We start from the raw sequence: 18,480 nt of genomic DNA, 5'->3' as shown, positions 1-18,480 counted from the left end.
AAAAGTGTTGTTAATCATCCACTGTCACTTAAATGTATAAGAAAAACAATGCCTAACTAAGGGAGGAAAAAGAGAGACAAACACAAATGGTACTTTCAACACAAAGGTGAACCTGCAGAGATTCTATCAAGACAAAAACACTCACCTGAGCACTGATATTGGCTCCATGGAAGGTCTCATAAAATCTTTCTAGGTTGTCTTTTCCTGGCGGTCTCAAAAACATGGAAAATGGTATCTGCCACAATATATGAACAATTATAAATTACAGAGGATACAACAGGAATTTGCATTTCACAAATCTGTAACAAATAACAAACTAAACCAAAGATCAAAACCAAAATGCATTTAGCATGACTTTGAAAGAGAGTGGAAAAGATAAGGCTACTAAAGATGTAAACCAGACAGGAGAAGAAAAGTAACTCAACCCTTTAATTATTATTATTTTATGAGAGGCTGACAGAACATTTAAGCTAGAAAATATGTTACCTAAGTAAATTTTAGAATTATACAGAAGCATTCAAAATTCATGGTGGGAGTAAGAAGGGAAGTTCGCACCACACATGAGGAGGAGAGAGCTTCCATAGCAGAACCTAGGAGACTTATAACTCATACTTGAGTCCCAATATCCAAGGATACAACATTGCACATTTCTAGAGATAAACTATAGAAAAGGCCAATTAAAGAAGACCTTGAAGTTAAACTCTTTCATCAGTAGTGCTGCTCCTGCACCATTTTTGAAATCGTAATATTGTGTCTGGTAGAATATTAATCAGACGACTAAATTCACAATGTCCTAATAACTTAAGTTTTTGGGATAATTAATAATTCATCATGGTCTTAAGTTCGAACCCTGTCTCCACTCTACCACTCATTTAAAAATTTTAAAAAATCTCATGTTGGACCCCAATTATCAAGAGAGAATATGGTTCATATGTAAGAGAGAGTGTGAAAATAATGGTCAAGTAATTAAATTTCCCATTTCCTAACCGTTTAAACTTTTGTGACAATTGGTAATTTATCAATTTCAAAGTAAAGAATTGTAAAAAAAAAAAAAAAAAAAAAAGAATAGTTCTCCGGAGATGTAGTACCTCTGTTGTACCCGAACCAATCTTCCCGGAAGGTCTAACCTCTGTACTCTTGTTTCTGTTTCGAAGTAAGAGAAAACAAATTATCTGTACAAATCTCCATATGAGGCAAACATAAAAGTTAACTATCATGAAAGAAACAATCAACTAAGTAGCTCAATGGAATAGCTATTAATATTAATAGTTTATTACATCACAAATCATCACAAACACAATTAACTTAGACCAAAAACAAACACAGAAACAACAATTACACATTATATAGGAACCAGAATTCACATAAACTGAAAGGTATAATTGAGTTATGCTTTCAAAATATGAACTTTGCAAAATTAGGGCTTCTCAAAGATTGAACTTACAAAATGGAGATAGGCTTGACAACACCATATAAGGACTCAATAATTCTAGCTGATCCTCCACGAATCTTCAAACAAACAAAATCATTTCAGTTGAGATTTTACTATGACAGAGAAACGAAAAGAGAAATAGCTCTGTTTGGTTGTTGAGAAATAAGGGAAAAAAATTACGAATCTCGTTAAAAACAATATTTTCCGTCATTTTTTTCTGGGAAACCAAATGGAGGACTGATTCAAACCCACCTGCAAATTGACAGATCCATTGACAGTGAGACGAACACCATAGTGAGAAATGGAAGAAGAATATTTTACTATGATTATTCCCTCCAGAGGTTCCTGAAATTCCAATACTCATCTTTTTAGAGAATAGAGAGAGAGAGACAGACAAAAATAGTAGGTATCTGTGTATATAGAGAATGAGAGAGAGAGAGATGAGTTACCGAAGGGTGATAGATACGACTTGCACGGGAAAGTTTGAGCTCTATTGACATTCAAATACCTAAATTAATAAAAATCAACCCAAAATAACAAAACCTTAATCATATTTGATACCAATTTTTATTGTTTAAAGATACTTGTATTAGTAGTGGTTCCGGCAGTATATATCAGTGGCAAGAGGCTGGGTTGAAAACTAAACCCAAATTCATATTTCATAATACTACACTAAATCAAACCCTTCAACCAATAAACCAAATGCTACCAACCATCAAACATGGAATTCAATTCTCAAACATTAACAATCCACAAGGAAAAAAAAAAAAAACCCATTACCACATACCAATACCCACACATGCACATTCACACTCACTATTTCACAACTTCTAAATCAAATTTTACCCATAACCCCAACCCAATAAATAAAAAACCCATCTTTATATAAACCTCCCAACTCCATTTCTAACCAAAAAAAATCAACAACAACATCTAAATTCACTTTACAGAGAGTGAAAAAAGAGAGAGAGACCTCGAGGGCGTGTTTGTAATGCCTGAGCTTGCGGAGCTGACGGACAATGCGGTTAAGATCGTACTTGCGAATGGTGTGGCCTTCTTCTTTCCATTTCCAAATGGCGATGACGGCGTTGCGTTTTACGTACACCAGACTCATAAGCCTCCTACCCAATGTGTCTCTGCCGTCGCCCGAGCTTTTGGTTGAGGGATTTGATGTCTGAGATCAAGGAGGTGAAGAGATTGGTGTTGTCGTTGTTGGCTTTGGCAGAAGGGAGGTGAACCTGTAAAACAGGCGTGTCTGATATATAAAGTAGAGCAAAAGGTTTTATTTAGCCAAAAAAATAAATAATAAAAAAAAGAGCACAAAATTTAAACGTAGAACACAGATTTCTAGAAGGGGAGGTGAAATTGGACTCCAATTTCTGAGCACAACATTTAAATGTAGAACATAGATTTCTAGAAGGGGAGTTGAAATTGGACTCCAATTTCTGATTTGAATTGTACAATTAGAAGGATAAATTTAGACACTTGGCACAAAATTAGAACTCTAATTGAAATTGCAATTTGAGATTCTTTCTACTTCACCTATTATTATATATATAGATAATTTTAATTTATGTCATTTTTTTTATAAGATTTTAATTTATTCCATAAAGTTTTAATTAAGCTGATTGAATAACACTAGTTTTATAATAAAATTGAGAGTGTAAAACTCCTTTGTCTCTTTGACTTTCTCTCTCTTAACCCAATTGAAGCCCTGGATTGAGTGACAAACAAACCTTCGGCAATAATTACTCAAGTCGGATTCTTATGAATAAATCGAACAATATCCATATCAAATATTTTAAATGAAATTCAAATTTTTGCGAGAGAGAGAGAGTTAAATTAGTTTGCATTACTATTGACTTCAAAATTGATGAGAAATAACCATTCCATGGAATGTCTTATTTTTTTAATCTGTTTACTACTACAGTATTTCTTTCATAGATATATCTCACATGTCAAACATTGTACATGTCACTACCAAAATGTAAAATCTCATACCCATACTTAGGGTACGTTTGGTACACTGTAATGATTATTACATGGGAATAAAAATAAGTATTACAAGGAATACATTAAGTTGGAATGTAATAAGTATTACTATTTATTAGTTTGATGACCATTTAGGAATAAAATCTTGAATATGCATCCACAATTTATGGAATTCAATTCTCAAACATTAACAATCCACAAGAAAAAAAAAAAAAAAAAAAATACCAACCCCATTACCACATACCAATACCCACACATGCACATTCACACTCACTATTTCACAACTTCTAAATCAAATTTTACCCATAACCCCAACCCAATAAATAAAAAACCCATCTTTATATAAACCTCCCAACTCCATTTCTAACCAAAAAAGATCAACAACAACATCTAAATTCACTTTACAGAATTCAAATATCTAAACCACAAATAAAGAGAGTGAAAAAAGAGAGAGAGACCTCGAGGGCGTGTTTGTAATGCCTGAGCTTGCGGAGCTGACGGACAATGCGGTTGAGATCGTACTTGCGAACGATGTGGCCTTCTTCTTTCCATTTCCAAATGGCGATGACGGCGTTGCGTTTTACGTACACCAGACTCATAAGCCTCCTACCCAGTGTATCTCTGCCATCGCCCGAGCTTTTCGTTGAGGGATTTGATGTCTGAGATCAAGGAGGTGAAGAGATTGGTGTTGTCGTTGTTGGCTTTGGCAGAAGGGAGGTGAACCTGTAAAACAGGCGTGTCTGATATATAAAGAAGAGCAAAAGGTTTTATTTAGCCAAAAAAAAAAAAAAAAGACCACAAAATTTAAACATAGAACACAGATTTCTAGAAGGGGAGGTGAAATTGGACTCCAATTTCTGAGCACAACATTTAAATGTAGAACATAGATTTCTAGAAGGGGAGTTGAAATTGGACTCCAATTTCTGATTTGAATTGTACAATTAGAAGGATAAATTTAGACACTTGGCACAAAATTAGAACTCTAATTGAAATTGCAATTTGAGATTCTTTCTACTTCACCTATTATTATATATATTGATAATTTTAATTTATGTCATTTTTTTTATAAGATTTTAATTTATTCCATAAAGTTTTAATTAAGCTGATTGAATAACACTAGTTTTATAATAAAATTGAGAGTGTAAAACTCCTTTGTCTCTTTGACTTTCTCTCTCTTAACCCAATTGAAGCCCTGGATTGAGTGACAAACAAACCTTCGGCAATAATTACTCAAGTCGGATTCTTATGAATAAATCGAACAATATCCATATCAAATATTTTAAATGAAATTCAAATTTTTGCGAGAGAGAGAGAGTTAAATTAGTTTGCATTACTATTGACTTCAAAATTGATGAGAAATAACCATTCCATGGAATGTCTTATTTTTTTAATCTGTTTACTACTACAGTATTTCTTTCATAGATATATCTCACATGTCAAACATTGTACATGTCACTACCAAAATGTAAAATCTCATACCCATACTTAGGGTACGTTTGGTACACTGTAATGATTATTACATGGGAATAAAAATAAGTATTACAAGGAATACATTAAGTTGGAATGTAATAAGTATTACTATTTATTAGTTTGATGACCATTTAGGAATAAAATCTTGAATATGCATCCACAATTTAGTAGAGTATAAAATGAATGTGTAATTAATTCATTTTTAAGTTAAATTTCCTAAAATACACTTATTTTAGGGTGTTCAAAATAGAGCTAATAATTAACAAGAAGGAAAATTTATTTTCTTTCCTTTTGAAGATGTGGCAACTAATGGCTTTTTAGGAAAATGTTTTTAAAAAGTTATTACATAAGGTGAAGGAATAGATATTCAGTACTTTTGATAAAGAATAATTATTCCTCATTTTGAAGAATAGCTATTCATAAAGAATAACAATTCATTGTAATAAAAACATAACCAAATAACCGAATAGTCATGTCATATGAATATTTATTACATTACAGTGTTTATTACAGTCTACTAAACGTGCCCTTAGGAAATAGAAAAAGGGAGTACCACCAAATCATAGACAAACAACACAACAATTAATGCAGGGGCCACAACCAAAACTTTCACTCCTAAGTGTTACATCTTTCAATAATTATAAAATCATAATATTGTTTGAATATTTTTTGGTTTCTACACTTGAATAGTGGGAATATGATTTCATTAATTAAATAGACAAAACAGTTACACTTGATAAGTTATTTAGAAAGACTACAATAAACTCAAAATATGAATTATAGATGAGGTGGGAGAAGTTCCTATTATTTTGATAGCTTTGAACTGAACTAAAACCTCTTTGGTGTTGTATTTGATTCGGTCAGCTTGGGCTTATTTGATAGTTGTGCTTCAATTACCCTGTCCCTTCCGGCATAAGCTCAACAGGGGTAGACATAAGTTGATGTTGGGCTATGTGGAGCTTTATGCTTGATATGGTTTTTGACCTGACTTGACCTAGATGCATTAGGGTTTGAAATGAGATTTTTATGAGGCTTATTTCGTGGAGTGGAGGGTTTGCTGTATTGATGTATTGTACTTTCGTCTCTGTATTTTCTCCATGAAATAGTGAAATTCCTATAACTCTATAGACATAAGCAAATTGCTAAACCACATAAATTTCCATGTGTCATGTGATTGTTTCCATTCGCAATTTTCTCTATTTTTGAATCTCTCAAAGTTATAAGAATTATGTTAAATTCCTAACCGTTGAGTTTAAAAATCAACCAATGAAAATGGGATGAAACAAGAGGTTTTGTGACCTCATCTGCCAATTGATCTTTCTAGGAAATAAATCAGACATCCAAGTCCTTAGTTGCAATTTTGTCCAGAACAAAGTGAAAATCAATTTCAACATGCTTAATGAGGGCATGAAAAATAGGATTAGCAGTGAGAGACATAACACCAGTATTGTCGGACTATTACCCAGGAGGATGAGGTTGGGACTTGGGAGATGCCAAGATCACATAAAATAGATTGAATCGATATTAATTTAGTAGCTATGTTGACAATAGCATTATACTTCACTTCAGTGACTGAATTACGAGCAATTGTAGGTTAGATTTTGGGAGCTCTGTGAGATTAAATTCTTACTTAGATAAACACAAAAGGCACTAGTAGAGCATTGATTGTCAAGACATCATAGGTAATGGGCATCATAAAATGCATTAAGCAGAGGAGGGAATCAGCGTGTAATTAAGAGAGTGTTTGGGAAAAAGCAAAAAAAAAAAAAAAAAAATTGCCTTTTGCCTTTTATCTCAACCTTTTTACGAATTATCTAACTTTTTGTTTATTTGAAAATAAACTAGTTTTTAGCTTTTTGTCACATATTTAACATAAAAATTACCAACAAGTGTATATTTTTATAAATACTATGCAAATAAGCTACTGAAAATGCATTAACATAATCTTATCTTGAATTTGACCAAGACCAAACTTTAAGATTTGATACTAATTTGTTGTGATTTAGGACTAGTGGAAGTGCATTAACACAAATAAGAAAATAAAGTGATCAAACAAAAGAAAAATATTTAACATGGTTTGATCAAATCCAAGCCTACATCCATGTATAACGCCAACCAAAGTTCACAATCAATGACATGGTCCACATGGATTACAACCACACTCAATCAGACTTGACAAACTAAACGTACTCACAAACTCTCACATCTCACACAAACAACATTCCTAAAACTCACAAACATAACAAAACTCCCACAGAAACAAACTCACAAATCTCCATAATAAAACGTAATACAATTGATGAGTTAAAACTTCAAATCTGCATCCTTATATGTCAATAATTCATCATGTCGATCTTTATATATTGGAATGGGCTTAACAAATAATGATGATAAACGATCTTTAGTTTCATGGTTTCCAGCTCCATGCCCATATCCATACTGGTACATGCACTGAGCCATTCTTCCAATGTTGAATACAATTTCAATAAATGTTTCAGACAAGGGAGAAGTTGCATCTCGTTCTTCATTCATCTTCTTCCATGTTTCACTAATCAAATATCTAGTGTATTCACGGGCATCTTCTTCACTAGCACCAGTTTCATTCATGTAACAGTGGATTGATTTAGGGACATCACCTCTTTCTAACTCATCCTAATTCACCAAAAAAAAAAAAAAAAAAAAAGATCATAAGGGTTTAATGACTATGAAATTCTGGTTGATGAAAATTTTAGGATAGTATGTTCTACATACTGTGGATGTTCCAAGATCATCTGCAAGTCGTACAATTATTGATGAGTAAAGGACTATGTTGGGGCATTCTTCCAAGAAATCTAATGCTTCCTTTGTTATTGGATCTGTGACTGAAAAATAAGCATTCAATAGCATCATTGGTGCTCCTATTGAAAAACATGCATTCTCAAGGTACTCTTGAAGGCTCGGTGTATATCCATTATAGTACCACTTTGCTTCCAACAAATAAGCTCTACATATATCTACCCACTGAAAAATTTATGATGGAACAATGAATTAGAGGTAGTTAATCATGTGTTCAAGAAGAAAATACTAAAGGATTAATATAGATGAATTTATAAGTCAATGTCATACTGCTTTTTTAAAATATTGAATGATGTGGAATCCTTGTTCCTTAAGTGTATCAAAAGCCATTTCATTAACTGAATTGTGTAGAGCAAGGAAACATAGCTTCATGTAATCTGGGAGCCCATCCATTGCATTGATGTTCCAACTGAAATCACAAAGAGTGCACTTAAGTCATTACGTCAAATATAGCTTTGAAGTATTTAGGGCATATTACCACTAAAACTAACCTCTCAACAGCATTCGTGAAGAGCTCAAGTTCATCCAAAGTGCCATACACATCATAGATATCATCTATTACCGTAATGAGTTGATTGACCTTTGTTGAGATTCTTCAAGAATAACTAAATCGAGGATGAAATGTACACCCCACTGTCCAGAAGAAACTCTCTATTATCCTATTCCTCACAAAGCTCAACTTTTCTGCGAGGCCAATGCTCCTCCACCACCTTTATTTGAACCAAACAAGAGAATGTCAATTTTATTTTTATATCAATACATTTTCTTACCTTTCAAAATAGGTAGGTTGAACACTAGCTTTAAGTTTAAAATTTAGGCTATAATTGATTTAATTATTTGTTCATATTGCCATGAGATTTGATTTTAATTCTAGTATTTATTAGTGTATGCTTTAAATTCTATATTGTCGTCCTTCTAACTTGGAAGTTCCAAGGGTCGTCAATAAATATGTTACCAACTAGGAATTATATATCAAATGTAGCTCAATTTATAGAATGAGAATTAACAAGCTTTTGACCTTGACACTTGTTTGATATCTTCTTGGTGGGTTGCTTGCACCATGTTGAAGTCCAGTTTTGCAAGCTCAAGCAAGATAGCGTTCATGTCTTCTCTGCTCCCATATACATCAATGAACCATCTCGCTTCCACCCTTGATATCCTCCAGTGTAGTGGAAGCTCCAAGGCATGGCTCACTATGATGGAAAGATTTTGATCTTTATTCTGGTTGATAAATTCTTGGAGATGGTTTTTTGTGAATTCTCTTGCTTCCTCTAAGATATTTTCACCTTCTAACGAAAGGAATGAGGCTTCATACAAGGATAGAATTCCCTTGGTATCATCACAAAGATATCCCTTGAAACTCCCTTCCTCCATGAAACTATCAAAAACTTCTGCACTCAACAACCCAACAGTTATAATGGGTGTTCTAGGGGCTCAAGAAGCATGTTATCAAATCAATTAATATTGAATATATAATTATGATCTGTAATGTACTCTATTTTTTACATAAAAAATTATAGTTATCTAAAATTCATTGATGCACAAAACCAAATTAAAGTAAGCGTGAGTTTGGATTGGGCGTTTTGCTCAATCCGTGCATTTTACATTTTTTTAGTAGGTCCCATGGGTACTGTTCACGAACCACCAAACTCAGCAAAACGTAATTTTCTAGGTAAATTTGAGTCCCACAGCACTATTCACATATTTAAAAATTATTTTACTATAGTATTTTCAACAATAAGTTTTTAGCTTTTAGTAAATAAGCAGTATTTAAATACACCCTAAGTTGTATTTATTTTTATTGTTTTTTGTGTGCTTTTGTCATTAGTAGAAATAATAAAAATATATTTATCAATTAAAGAAGTGACAGAAACTATAGCTTCATATAGAATAAATAGACAAAAAAATATATGTGGTCAACCTTGACTGATTTGTTGAGGATCTATAGTTGACCCCAAAAACTTTAGAACTAGGTTATTGTTTTTGGTTTTTTGCTTAGTTCCTAACAAATAATTATTAAATTTGCCTTAATTTGTGCACTTTTGGGGTATCTATTAAAAACATGACTAAAATACACTTTTGACTTTCACCTTTCGTGTTTGCTTTTATTTTTACATTGACCATTATATCACAACCTGATTAAAATGCTAACCACATCTATGCTTAATTACACTATAAAATGACTAGTCAAGTTGTAATTGAAACTCCTCATAATTAGTTATATATACAAGATCCACATAATAAACTCTCGATGTGAGAATCAGCACACGCTTGCATAACACACACTCAAATAATCCAATCCAATTATATTTGCACAATTTAGGGTATCACAACTTAACAAAATAACAATCATATTACTAATAGAAATAGATATGACCAATATGAAAACGAAATAAAGTATTTAAAAAAAAAAAAACAAAAAATAAAAATTTTGAAACATAAAATGTAAAAATGAAAACAATCTAAAAAATAAGGAGGCAAAAGTGCCCTGTAGTTCAAAAACATTGGTCAATAATAAATATCTGTGAAGCACCGACGTGGCTCTAGAGGAGCCGCACCTGAGTCGGACTCGGCCGGACGCGGCGACGCGGCAGGGATGCCACTGACCGCGAGTCCGTGCTGCGTCGGGCCGCGTCCTGCCACGTGGCATCGCCAACTCGCGCTGATGCGGTGCGAATTGGGCCGATTCGGGTTGTATCGGCCATATTGGCCGATTAGGCCGAACCCGAAATTTCTGGTTCTATCCAAAATTTTCGGTTCAGGCCGAAATTAAAATAAATAAATAAATAAATAAAACGGTGCGAAACGCACCGTTTGAACTTAACCTAAAAATCCCTCAGACTCTCATGCACTCTCACTTGTCTAAAACACTCCCTTTCACTCAGTCCCTCATCTCTCTTTCTCTGTGCTCTCCGCGGCTCTGCCTCCGGCCTTTCCCTCTCTGCCGTGTTCTCTCCTTCAGGTGCGCTCTCTCTTCTCTTTGCTTCCCTTTTAGTCTCTGTTTTCTACTATTTCTCTCTTCTCTGTGCTGTGTTTACTGTGTTTGTGTGCTTGTTTTTCGGTTCTTGTGGGAGTTAAAGGCTTTTGTAGTTGCAGGTTGTAATTTTAATTGTAGGTTGGAGATAATGTTTGACTGCTTTGTACTGGTATTGTTGCAATGAATAAAACGATGGTGGGATTTGTGTGTATTGTTATTCTACTTATAAATTTGGTATATGTTTATATAATGCGAAAAAGTATGCTTAGCAATATATTAAAAATATAAATAAAAATATTTTTAATAATTTTTTAATCGCCGAGTCCCGCACCCGCACCCGCACCCGCACCCGCACCCGCACCCGAGTCCCGAAACGCACCCGTGCTTCCTAGATAAATATCCATCTGTGAAATCAAATATTTTCTTAATTACCTTCGGACACCCTATATCCATGTTGTCTAAGCAATTGAAATTTAAGAGCTATTGCATATAAATTCTCCTCCTTCCACTCATCACCATGATCATTGTTGTATATAACTTCCAACATTCTCTTCATTTCACACTCAAAGTGATAAGACAATCCTAGTTTTTGCAAGATATCTATCAGCTCCAGTTGCTCTAAAGGATCCGCCACTTTTTGAAGCATCATCCTCACTTGTCCCTTCAACTTGTTAATTTTCCCTGTGTACACTTCTTCCTACATCACAATTTTATCATTAACATAACCCCAATGAATCAATGATCAGTTTCGGCAATAATTCAAAAGCACTAGAAAATCTAACAATGAAAACAATATTATATATTAATTATGTACCACGTATTCACTTCTCAGTGACTGGATGTAATCATAGTCCCAAATAGGAGCTTGGTAATTTGCAGATCTCCGAACAATATCTGTGCTCTTTGAAATTTTGCTGTTGGCCATGCATTGTCACTTCTGCTTGTTACAAGTGACTTGAGATGGATGGGACCTTTAGATGGGAAAGCTTCTATTGGGAAATTGCAAATAGGGAGTGAAGCCAGGAGGTTGAGAGCCATTGACAAGGGCCTTTGGTATAGCTTATTATGGTTTCTTGGTAGTTATTGCTTAGAAACATTACGTTACATATATGCCTTTATATATTGCTTGGCTTGGGAGACTCTCATCTGTATATCTATCGACTATTACAATTTATATCATGTTTAACATGTGAAGTAAAAGTTTTGTCTCAATGCATGTTGTAAAGTTTTTTTTGTTATCCAATAAGAGTTTAGAAATTAAATCCTGTTTATCTTGAAAATTAATTGATGTCATAGATTTAATGATAAAGACTAATCATCATAAAACAAATGTCATAAATTAGAATTCTACTGTATTTAAAAGGAAGAGAAGCAAAAGTTTTGTCTTATATGTTGTACTCGCATATATGGGTCATCAACGTCAATGCATATGACATGACATTCTTCGTTCATGTGTTTCAAAAAGTTCATATTGGAGGAATTATGCTATTCAAGCTTGAAAAGTTTACAAAATTATGAATTATGAATTAAAGTATAAGGAAAATTAAAAGAAATTATATTACTTATAAAATAAATGGTGAAAATGGCCAAATATCACTGTTGGCCAAAATTATTAGTGCTTTACCACTGTTAGAGAAATATTTAGCAATATATCACATTTTTGAAACTCAAGTTTAAGAAACTTGAGTTTGTGAATTATTTCAATTAAAAAATGTCACAAGGAACTTGAGTACTATGTAAAAAATATTTTAACTATTTGGCATTGGAAATCCAACTACACTTTACTCTTCACGTGAAAGGCTAGAAGCACACAAAAAAAGAGATGCGGATTCACGTGAAAGGCTAGAAACAGAGCAGGCACACAAAAAAAGAGATGTAGATTCACGTGAAAGGCTAGAAGCACACAAAAAAAGAGATGCAGATTCACGTGAAAGGCTAGAAACAGAGTAGGCACACAAAAAAAGAGATGCAGATTCACGTGAAAGGCTAGAAACAAAGTAGGCACACAAAAAAAGAGATGCTAGAAACAAAGTAGGCACACAAAAAAGAGATGCAGATTCACGTGAAAGGCTAGAAACAGAGCAGGCACACAAAAAAAAGAGATGCAGATTCACGTGAAAGGCTACAAACAGAGCAGGCACAAATCATATTGTCTACACTATGCCTAGTTAACCAATAATCCAAAAGAGTGAAAAAAAAAAATGATGCTGGACAGCACCCGTTAAGTCTGCATAGGCATTGTTTAAGTTGTCATGATTTTACAAAATTAGCCCTACTTTAATTGGGAAATCAAGAAAAACAACACCACCTTAGAAAATAACATATGTTGCATGCTAATAGTGATGCTAAAATGCCCTCGCAAAAATTCAAATATTGTCGCAAAAGGTTATTTAGGGGCCTTTTCGTTGTGCATTGGGCTGGGCTGCCTTCCGCGGTAGTAGGCCCAAGTATTCTGAGTAAGAGAGTTGAGACCGGTCTAACTGCAACTCAATTTGGTCCGGCTTGTGTCAAATGTTGAGTCCAAGTCCAAGGGAAGATGCTGTAAATTGGGCATATCATCTGTTTCTGCCGCAGGATTGACTTTTCTGTTTCTGCCGTTGCTAGTTTTTGCCGCAGAAGGAACTTTTCGCCGGTTTCTGCAACATGTTTGACTTTTCTGCTGTGTAGCAAGACTTTCTGCCGTGTAGTAAAATCGTTTGCCATGCAGTAAAACTTTCTGCTATGCAATGAAGCTGTCTGCTGTGTAATAAAGCTTTCTGCTTTGCAGTAAAGCTTCTTGCCGTAAAGCCTTCTACTATGCAATAGAGCTGTCTGCTGTGCATTAAAGTATTCTGTTGCACTTTAAAGTTTCCTGCTATGCTTTAAAGCTGTCTGCCGTGTGTAAGGGGGTGGGCCTGGCTTGGGGTATTGGGCAAATTCTTGCGGCACTAGGCCCGAGTTGTTTCTGGGTGAGGAGCCAGGATCGGCCCGATTGGAGCACAACTTGGCCCAGCTTGTGCGCAAACATTGAGTCCAAGTTATCCTCTGTTTCTGCCGCAAAAGACTTTTCTCTAATTTCTGCCGCAGGATTGACGTTTTTGCCGCAGAAGGAACTTTTCTCCAATTTCTGCCACAGGTTTGACTTTTCTGCTGTGCAGCAATACTTTCTGCTATGCAATGAAGCTATCTGCTGTGCGAAAAGCTTTCTGTTTCGCAGTAAAACTTCTTGCCGTAAAGCCTCCTGCTGTGCAATGAAGCTGTCTGCTGTGCTTTAAAGCTATCTGCCGTGTAGTAAAGCCTTCGGCAATGTGAATGACTACCATTTTTTACTGCAGAAATACTTTTCCACTTCCTTGGCTTGGCTTGTGTGTAAGCCACACCACGTCTGCTAAAGTCTATTTATATGCCCACAGCAGGCAGAGTTATTGTTAAGAGGTTATGGCAGACAGACAATATATAGAAAACGTAAAGAAAATGCAATCACTACTTCTGCCACAATAAACAAGATAAATAACTTAAAGGCCTCGTTTTTAAAGAATAACACTTAAACAAAGGATTAGAGCGGGATTATTAGAGTAAAAAGAATGAGTTGACCACACCAAGTATCACCGCGGGACTCTAACCAGGGAAGGGAAAATTGCTCCCTCAACGCAAGTAACTTCAAAGGCAAAATTAATTGCTTTGAGAGATTAGCCCCAAATGGTATATGCCCGAGTATAAGTCGTATTTCCCTTCAATGAAGGACAAGGCTATTGAGGGAGAGAGGGGGTTAACCCATTTGGGTGCATGCTTGCCATAAAACACTCTGTTTTTCCTTCTTCCTCCTCTGTTCTTTTGTTTTATCTTTTCTCTCTGTTTTCTTTCTTTTTTTCTTGCCTTTCTTTTCTTTTCTTTTTTCCTTTGTTTCTTTCTTTTCTTTTCTTTTCTTCTCTTTGTTTTCTCTTTTCCAATTCCTCCATTTTTTCTTTCAATTCCCTCTCCTTTTTTTTTTCTTTCAATTCCTTCCTCCCCTCCCCTGTACACAGTTACGGGTCTCTTATATAGAGCCTGCTGTAACCGGTTATACTGTTCTAGCCCTTTAATGGCCTTCGTCTGATATGGGAGCCTTTTGCCGACCACTTATCGAGTCAATGGTTCTGACGACCACCATTGACCTGTGGCTTTCAGACAATGAAGGTTCCTTTTCTACTCATCTAGTGTGGACACTCTCCCTTTTGGTCTCTCATGGCATGCACCCAGTGGTTCTTACCCAGCCTTACCTCTTTTGGGTGGCATGTCATCCCAGCAGGATTGTGCCCACCGAAAGAGCCTGGGCAAGAAACACAAGAATGGGTTTCCACTCCTCTCCCCACCGCTAGACCGTGCCCTCACCCATGACCTCACCCTTTCCCATAGTGGCTGGGTATAGGCTGGTGATGCCTGGGTCGTACGCATGCTTTACCTTCTTGATGTTTCATTCGTTTGCCGAGGTTTGAAAATGGGTGCGCACATCCTGCCGTGCGCTTTTTGGCCTTTTGCTGGTGTGGATTGCATCTCTAACGTTTATGACATGTCCCTTTCTTGGGAGGGTTGGGCCTTGCTGGATCATTGGGCCTCCCTCTAGTTTGGATGTTTGCTTCGTGGCTTAGCATTTCCTGCCATATCAGTTTGTTATTCCTGCTGCTTATCTCAATCCTGCCAGGCCCTTTTAGGCCTACCGTGTGTTTTTCTTCTCAGCTTTCACACCTATCTTTTTTATGCAAAAGGATTTGAGTCTTTGTGGGCCAAATGATGTTGACTGGATCAAAAGGGTCTTGGGCCCAATTTATTTTCATTTGCTGAAGCCATCCTGCCAGGGAACTGTATCCTGTGGCAGATCTGTATTCTGCGGCAGACTTGTATTCTGCGGCAGATTTGCGTTTTGCAACTTACTGGGCTTTCTTCTTCATGGGATTTTTGGATATGGATTCACAAAATTGGGCATCAACAATTAGCCCCCTGAGCATATGGATTGCTCCTGCAATTCGTATGCGAAAACTCATGCAGTTTTCTTCCATGGGTTGTTTCATAACTCACATGCGAATGCTTCTCTTCTTTTCTTCGCGTGCCTGCTGTTTCAATATTTACTCTCCTTAGGCACGTTGTTTTCTTTCTTTCTACAATTTTACGACCCTCCAAGGGTAGCCAAAAAGTTGTTGTTCATGAGGGTGGTGTTAGGTCTGCTGGGCCTCTTTGGGCTTGCTGTATGCTTTCCTTTTGCCCTTCATGACTTGTGCCTGCTGGGCCTCTTTGGGCTTGCTGTATGCTTTCCTTTTGCCCTTCATGACTTGTGCTTACTGGGCCTCTTTGGGTCTGCTGTATGTTTTCCTTTTGCTAAATTCCATTAGCCCAGTACTATCATTGGGCTTGTACTATGCAGTTTCGGGCTTCCTTGGCTCATTTCATTTCTTTCGGGCTCCTCTGTCCCATTTGGGCTCCTTTGTCCCATTTTATTCTTTTGGGCATCCTCGGCCCGTTTCAATTCTTTTGGGCTCCTTTGTCCCATTTTATTCTTTTGGGCATCCTCGACCTATTTCATCGCTTTCGGGCTCCTTTGTCCCATTTGGGCTCTTTTGTCCCATTTTATTCTTTTGGGCATCCTCGGCCCATTTCATCGCTTTCGGGCTTCTTTGTCCCATTTGGGCTCCTTTGTCCCATTTTATTTTTTTGGGCATCCTCGGCCCGTTTCAATTCTTTTGGGCTCCTTTAATCCTGTTTGCTTCCTCAAGGCCCATTTGTTTATTTCATGGACCTGTGATCCATTATTTCTGCCATTCGGGCTTAATGGTTTTCTTCTCAATTTACCAACTCTTTTCTTTTGATATGGTTTTCATTCAAAGGGATTGTTGATGATGATGATGTGTGCATCCTTCTCTTCATCATTTCTTTGGTTGTTTTCTTGGTTTGCTTCTTTGGAAATTCCTTGTGATCTTGGACTTCTACAATGGTACTCAGTTCTTTATGTCTGCAGCAATTTGTATACTTGTTCCTTCACGTTTCTGCCGCAGCACGTACTCATTTCTTTGCTTTTGTAGGGATAAATACTCATTTTTCTACTTCTGCAGAATATGTAGACACTTTCTGCTGCAATGCATGCACTTATTTCTTTGCGTCAATACACCTCTTACTCTGCTTCTGCTAGAGCAGCATCTATACTGTAGGAAGTGAAGGTTGTAGCAGATTCTGCGAAAGAAAAGTTAGGCTTGACTGCTTATTTTCCCCATGTATTCCTTTATATCATCTCTTCACTCTTCCATAAGTGTAGTTGCTCTTTAAGAATGGTGGGAAGACACAGATGTCGTGGAATCCTTACTTGTTGGGTTCTTCTTCATTATGATGTTCTACATCTCTATAGAATGCTCAAAATTGGCTCTTTGGATTCTTTGATTCTTCTTTCTCTTTGTGTTTACACATCTTCATTCCTTTTGCTTAAAACAAAGCGTAGAGCTAACATTGCAAGCCCTTATCATAGTAGAGTATTCTTTCATTTGCTGATAATACTTTTTGTTGTGTTGAAGAACCCATGTATTCTTTGCCAGGATGAAGTTTCTGCGGAGAAAGATGTTGGGCCTTGTGAAAAGGCAAGTTTCTTTCAATGATGATGTATTTATGGAAGACCTCCTTATTCGGAGCTGCTACTAACGTGGGCAAATGTATTGTTGCAATAGTAGAGGACCTTTCAGCCCCAAGATCATCAGTACTCTTGTACCTTTACTATTTGCATTGTGGGCTGTTTCTGATCTTGCCATAAATTCTGGTTTTGTTACAAAATTGATCTTTCTGCAAAAATGACTGAGTCTGCCACTCATTTTAAGGTGCCTACAAGTGGTGCCACTATAGATATTTTTCCAAGGGGAAATGAGGATGCTCTCATGAGAAATCTTCACTTTTTAAACATTCTAAACATTTCCTTTGTCATTTAGCCACAGCAACTATTGATTCCTTCGTGTTTGCTCTTTTTTTTTTTTTTTTTCTTCTTTAACATATTCTTCTTGTCATTCTGCCATAGGCTTTAGTCATCTTTTGTCTATATCTATGACTGCGCTCTTGGGCCTCTTCCCTCCTTTCATCAAGCCCCTCTAGGTCTTCGTATCTTTCTGCCGCAAAGACTTCCTTTTCTTTTTCTTTCTACTACATCTGCATAACTCTCAGGGATGGAGTCATTACTTCTGCCGGGCTCATTACCTCTGTCCCGTAGACCTAGGAAAAAAGGTGAAAACCCTGTGGCTGACTTTGGTAAATTTCTCTAGAGCATCTGGCAGATGGATTGCCTGTCCTCTTGTATACTCTTGGCTCATTTTGCTAATGATCTTTAAGCCCCCAAGTGTGGAAGGGCCATGGGGTGGCCATGCTGTGTAAGTTCTGTGGATGAATGTGAATCAAGTCAGCCTGTAGTTGGTAGCTGTGGCATTTTTTTTTTTTTTTTTTTTTACAAATTCTGCCGTGTCTCTCTTCATGGCAGGCCAGTAGTAGCCCATTTGCAGCAGGCATCTATAAAGTTTTTTCTTCCCCTAGTGCTCACCCCACTCTCCTGAGTGTACTTCTTTTATCATTTCTCTTGCTTTTTCAGGGCCCAAACATCTTAAGGGGTCCCTATCATCCCCTTTTTTGAAAAGGATTGTATTTTGCAGGAAGTAACGTGTTGCCAACCTCTTAAGCTTGTATCTTTCACTGTGCATTTGTGGTAGGATGCCTTCTGTTAAGTACCGTATGAATGCGCTTCTCTAGTCTTCGCTAATGAACACAGTGTAATTTTCCTCTCTGTTTGCCGCAAGCT

At 36.3% G+C, this 18,480-nt stretch overlaps 1 protein-coding gene and 1 long non-coding RNA gene across 2 annotated transcripts; both read right to left on the bottom strand.

Annotated features, from left to right (window-relative positions):
• Positions 1–71: 71 nt before the first annotated feature.
• On the bottom strand, positions 72–1,497 carry LOC136062316 (uncharacterized). Its single transcript, XR_010624101.1, has 3 exons — positions 1,445–1,497; positions 1,089–1,143; positions 72–235 (listed from the first exon to the last, which is right to left on the bottom strand). It is a non-coding gene; the product is annotated as an uncharacterized LOC136062316 (long non-coding RNA).
• Positions 1,498–6,939: 5,442 nt separating this feature from the next.
• On the bottom strand, positions 6,940–11,792 carry LOC112022831 (myrcene synthase, chloroplastic). The gene is given in 8 exon segments (XM_065761238.1): positions 6,940–7,546; positions 7,646–7,894; positions 8,000–8,138; positions 8,221–8,439; positions 8,748–9,120; positions 11,139–11,403; positions 11,521–11,669; positions 11,672–11,792. Coding segments are annotated over 8 exon segments (1,815 nt in total). The 5' UTR covers positions 11,745–11,792; the 3' UTR covers positions 6,940–7,198.
• Positions 11,793–18,480: the final 6,688 nt, after the last annotated feature.

Source organism: Quercus suber, unplaced genomic scaffold, assembly GCF_002906115.3.
Source record: "Quercus suber isolate HL8 unplaced genomic scaffold, Cork oak 2.0 scaffold_402, whole genome shotgun sequence".
Lineage (NCBI taxonomy): Eukaryota > Viridiplantae > Streptophyta > Magnoliopsida > Fagales > Fagaceae > Quercus > Quercus suber.
The sequence above is the reverse complement of the archived record's forward strand: the minus strand, read 5'-3'. Positions and strand labels throughout refer to the sequence as shown.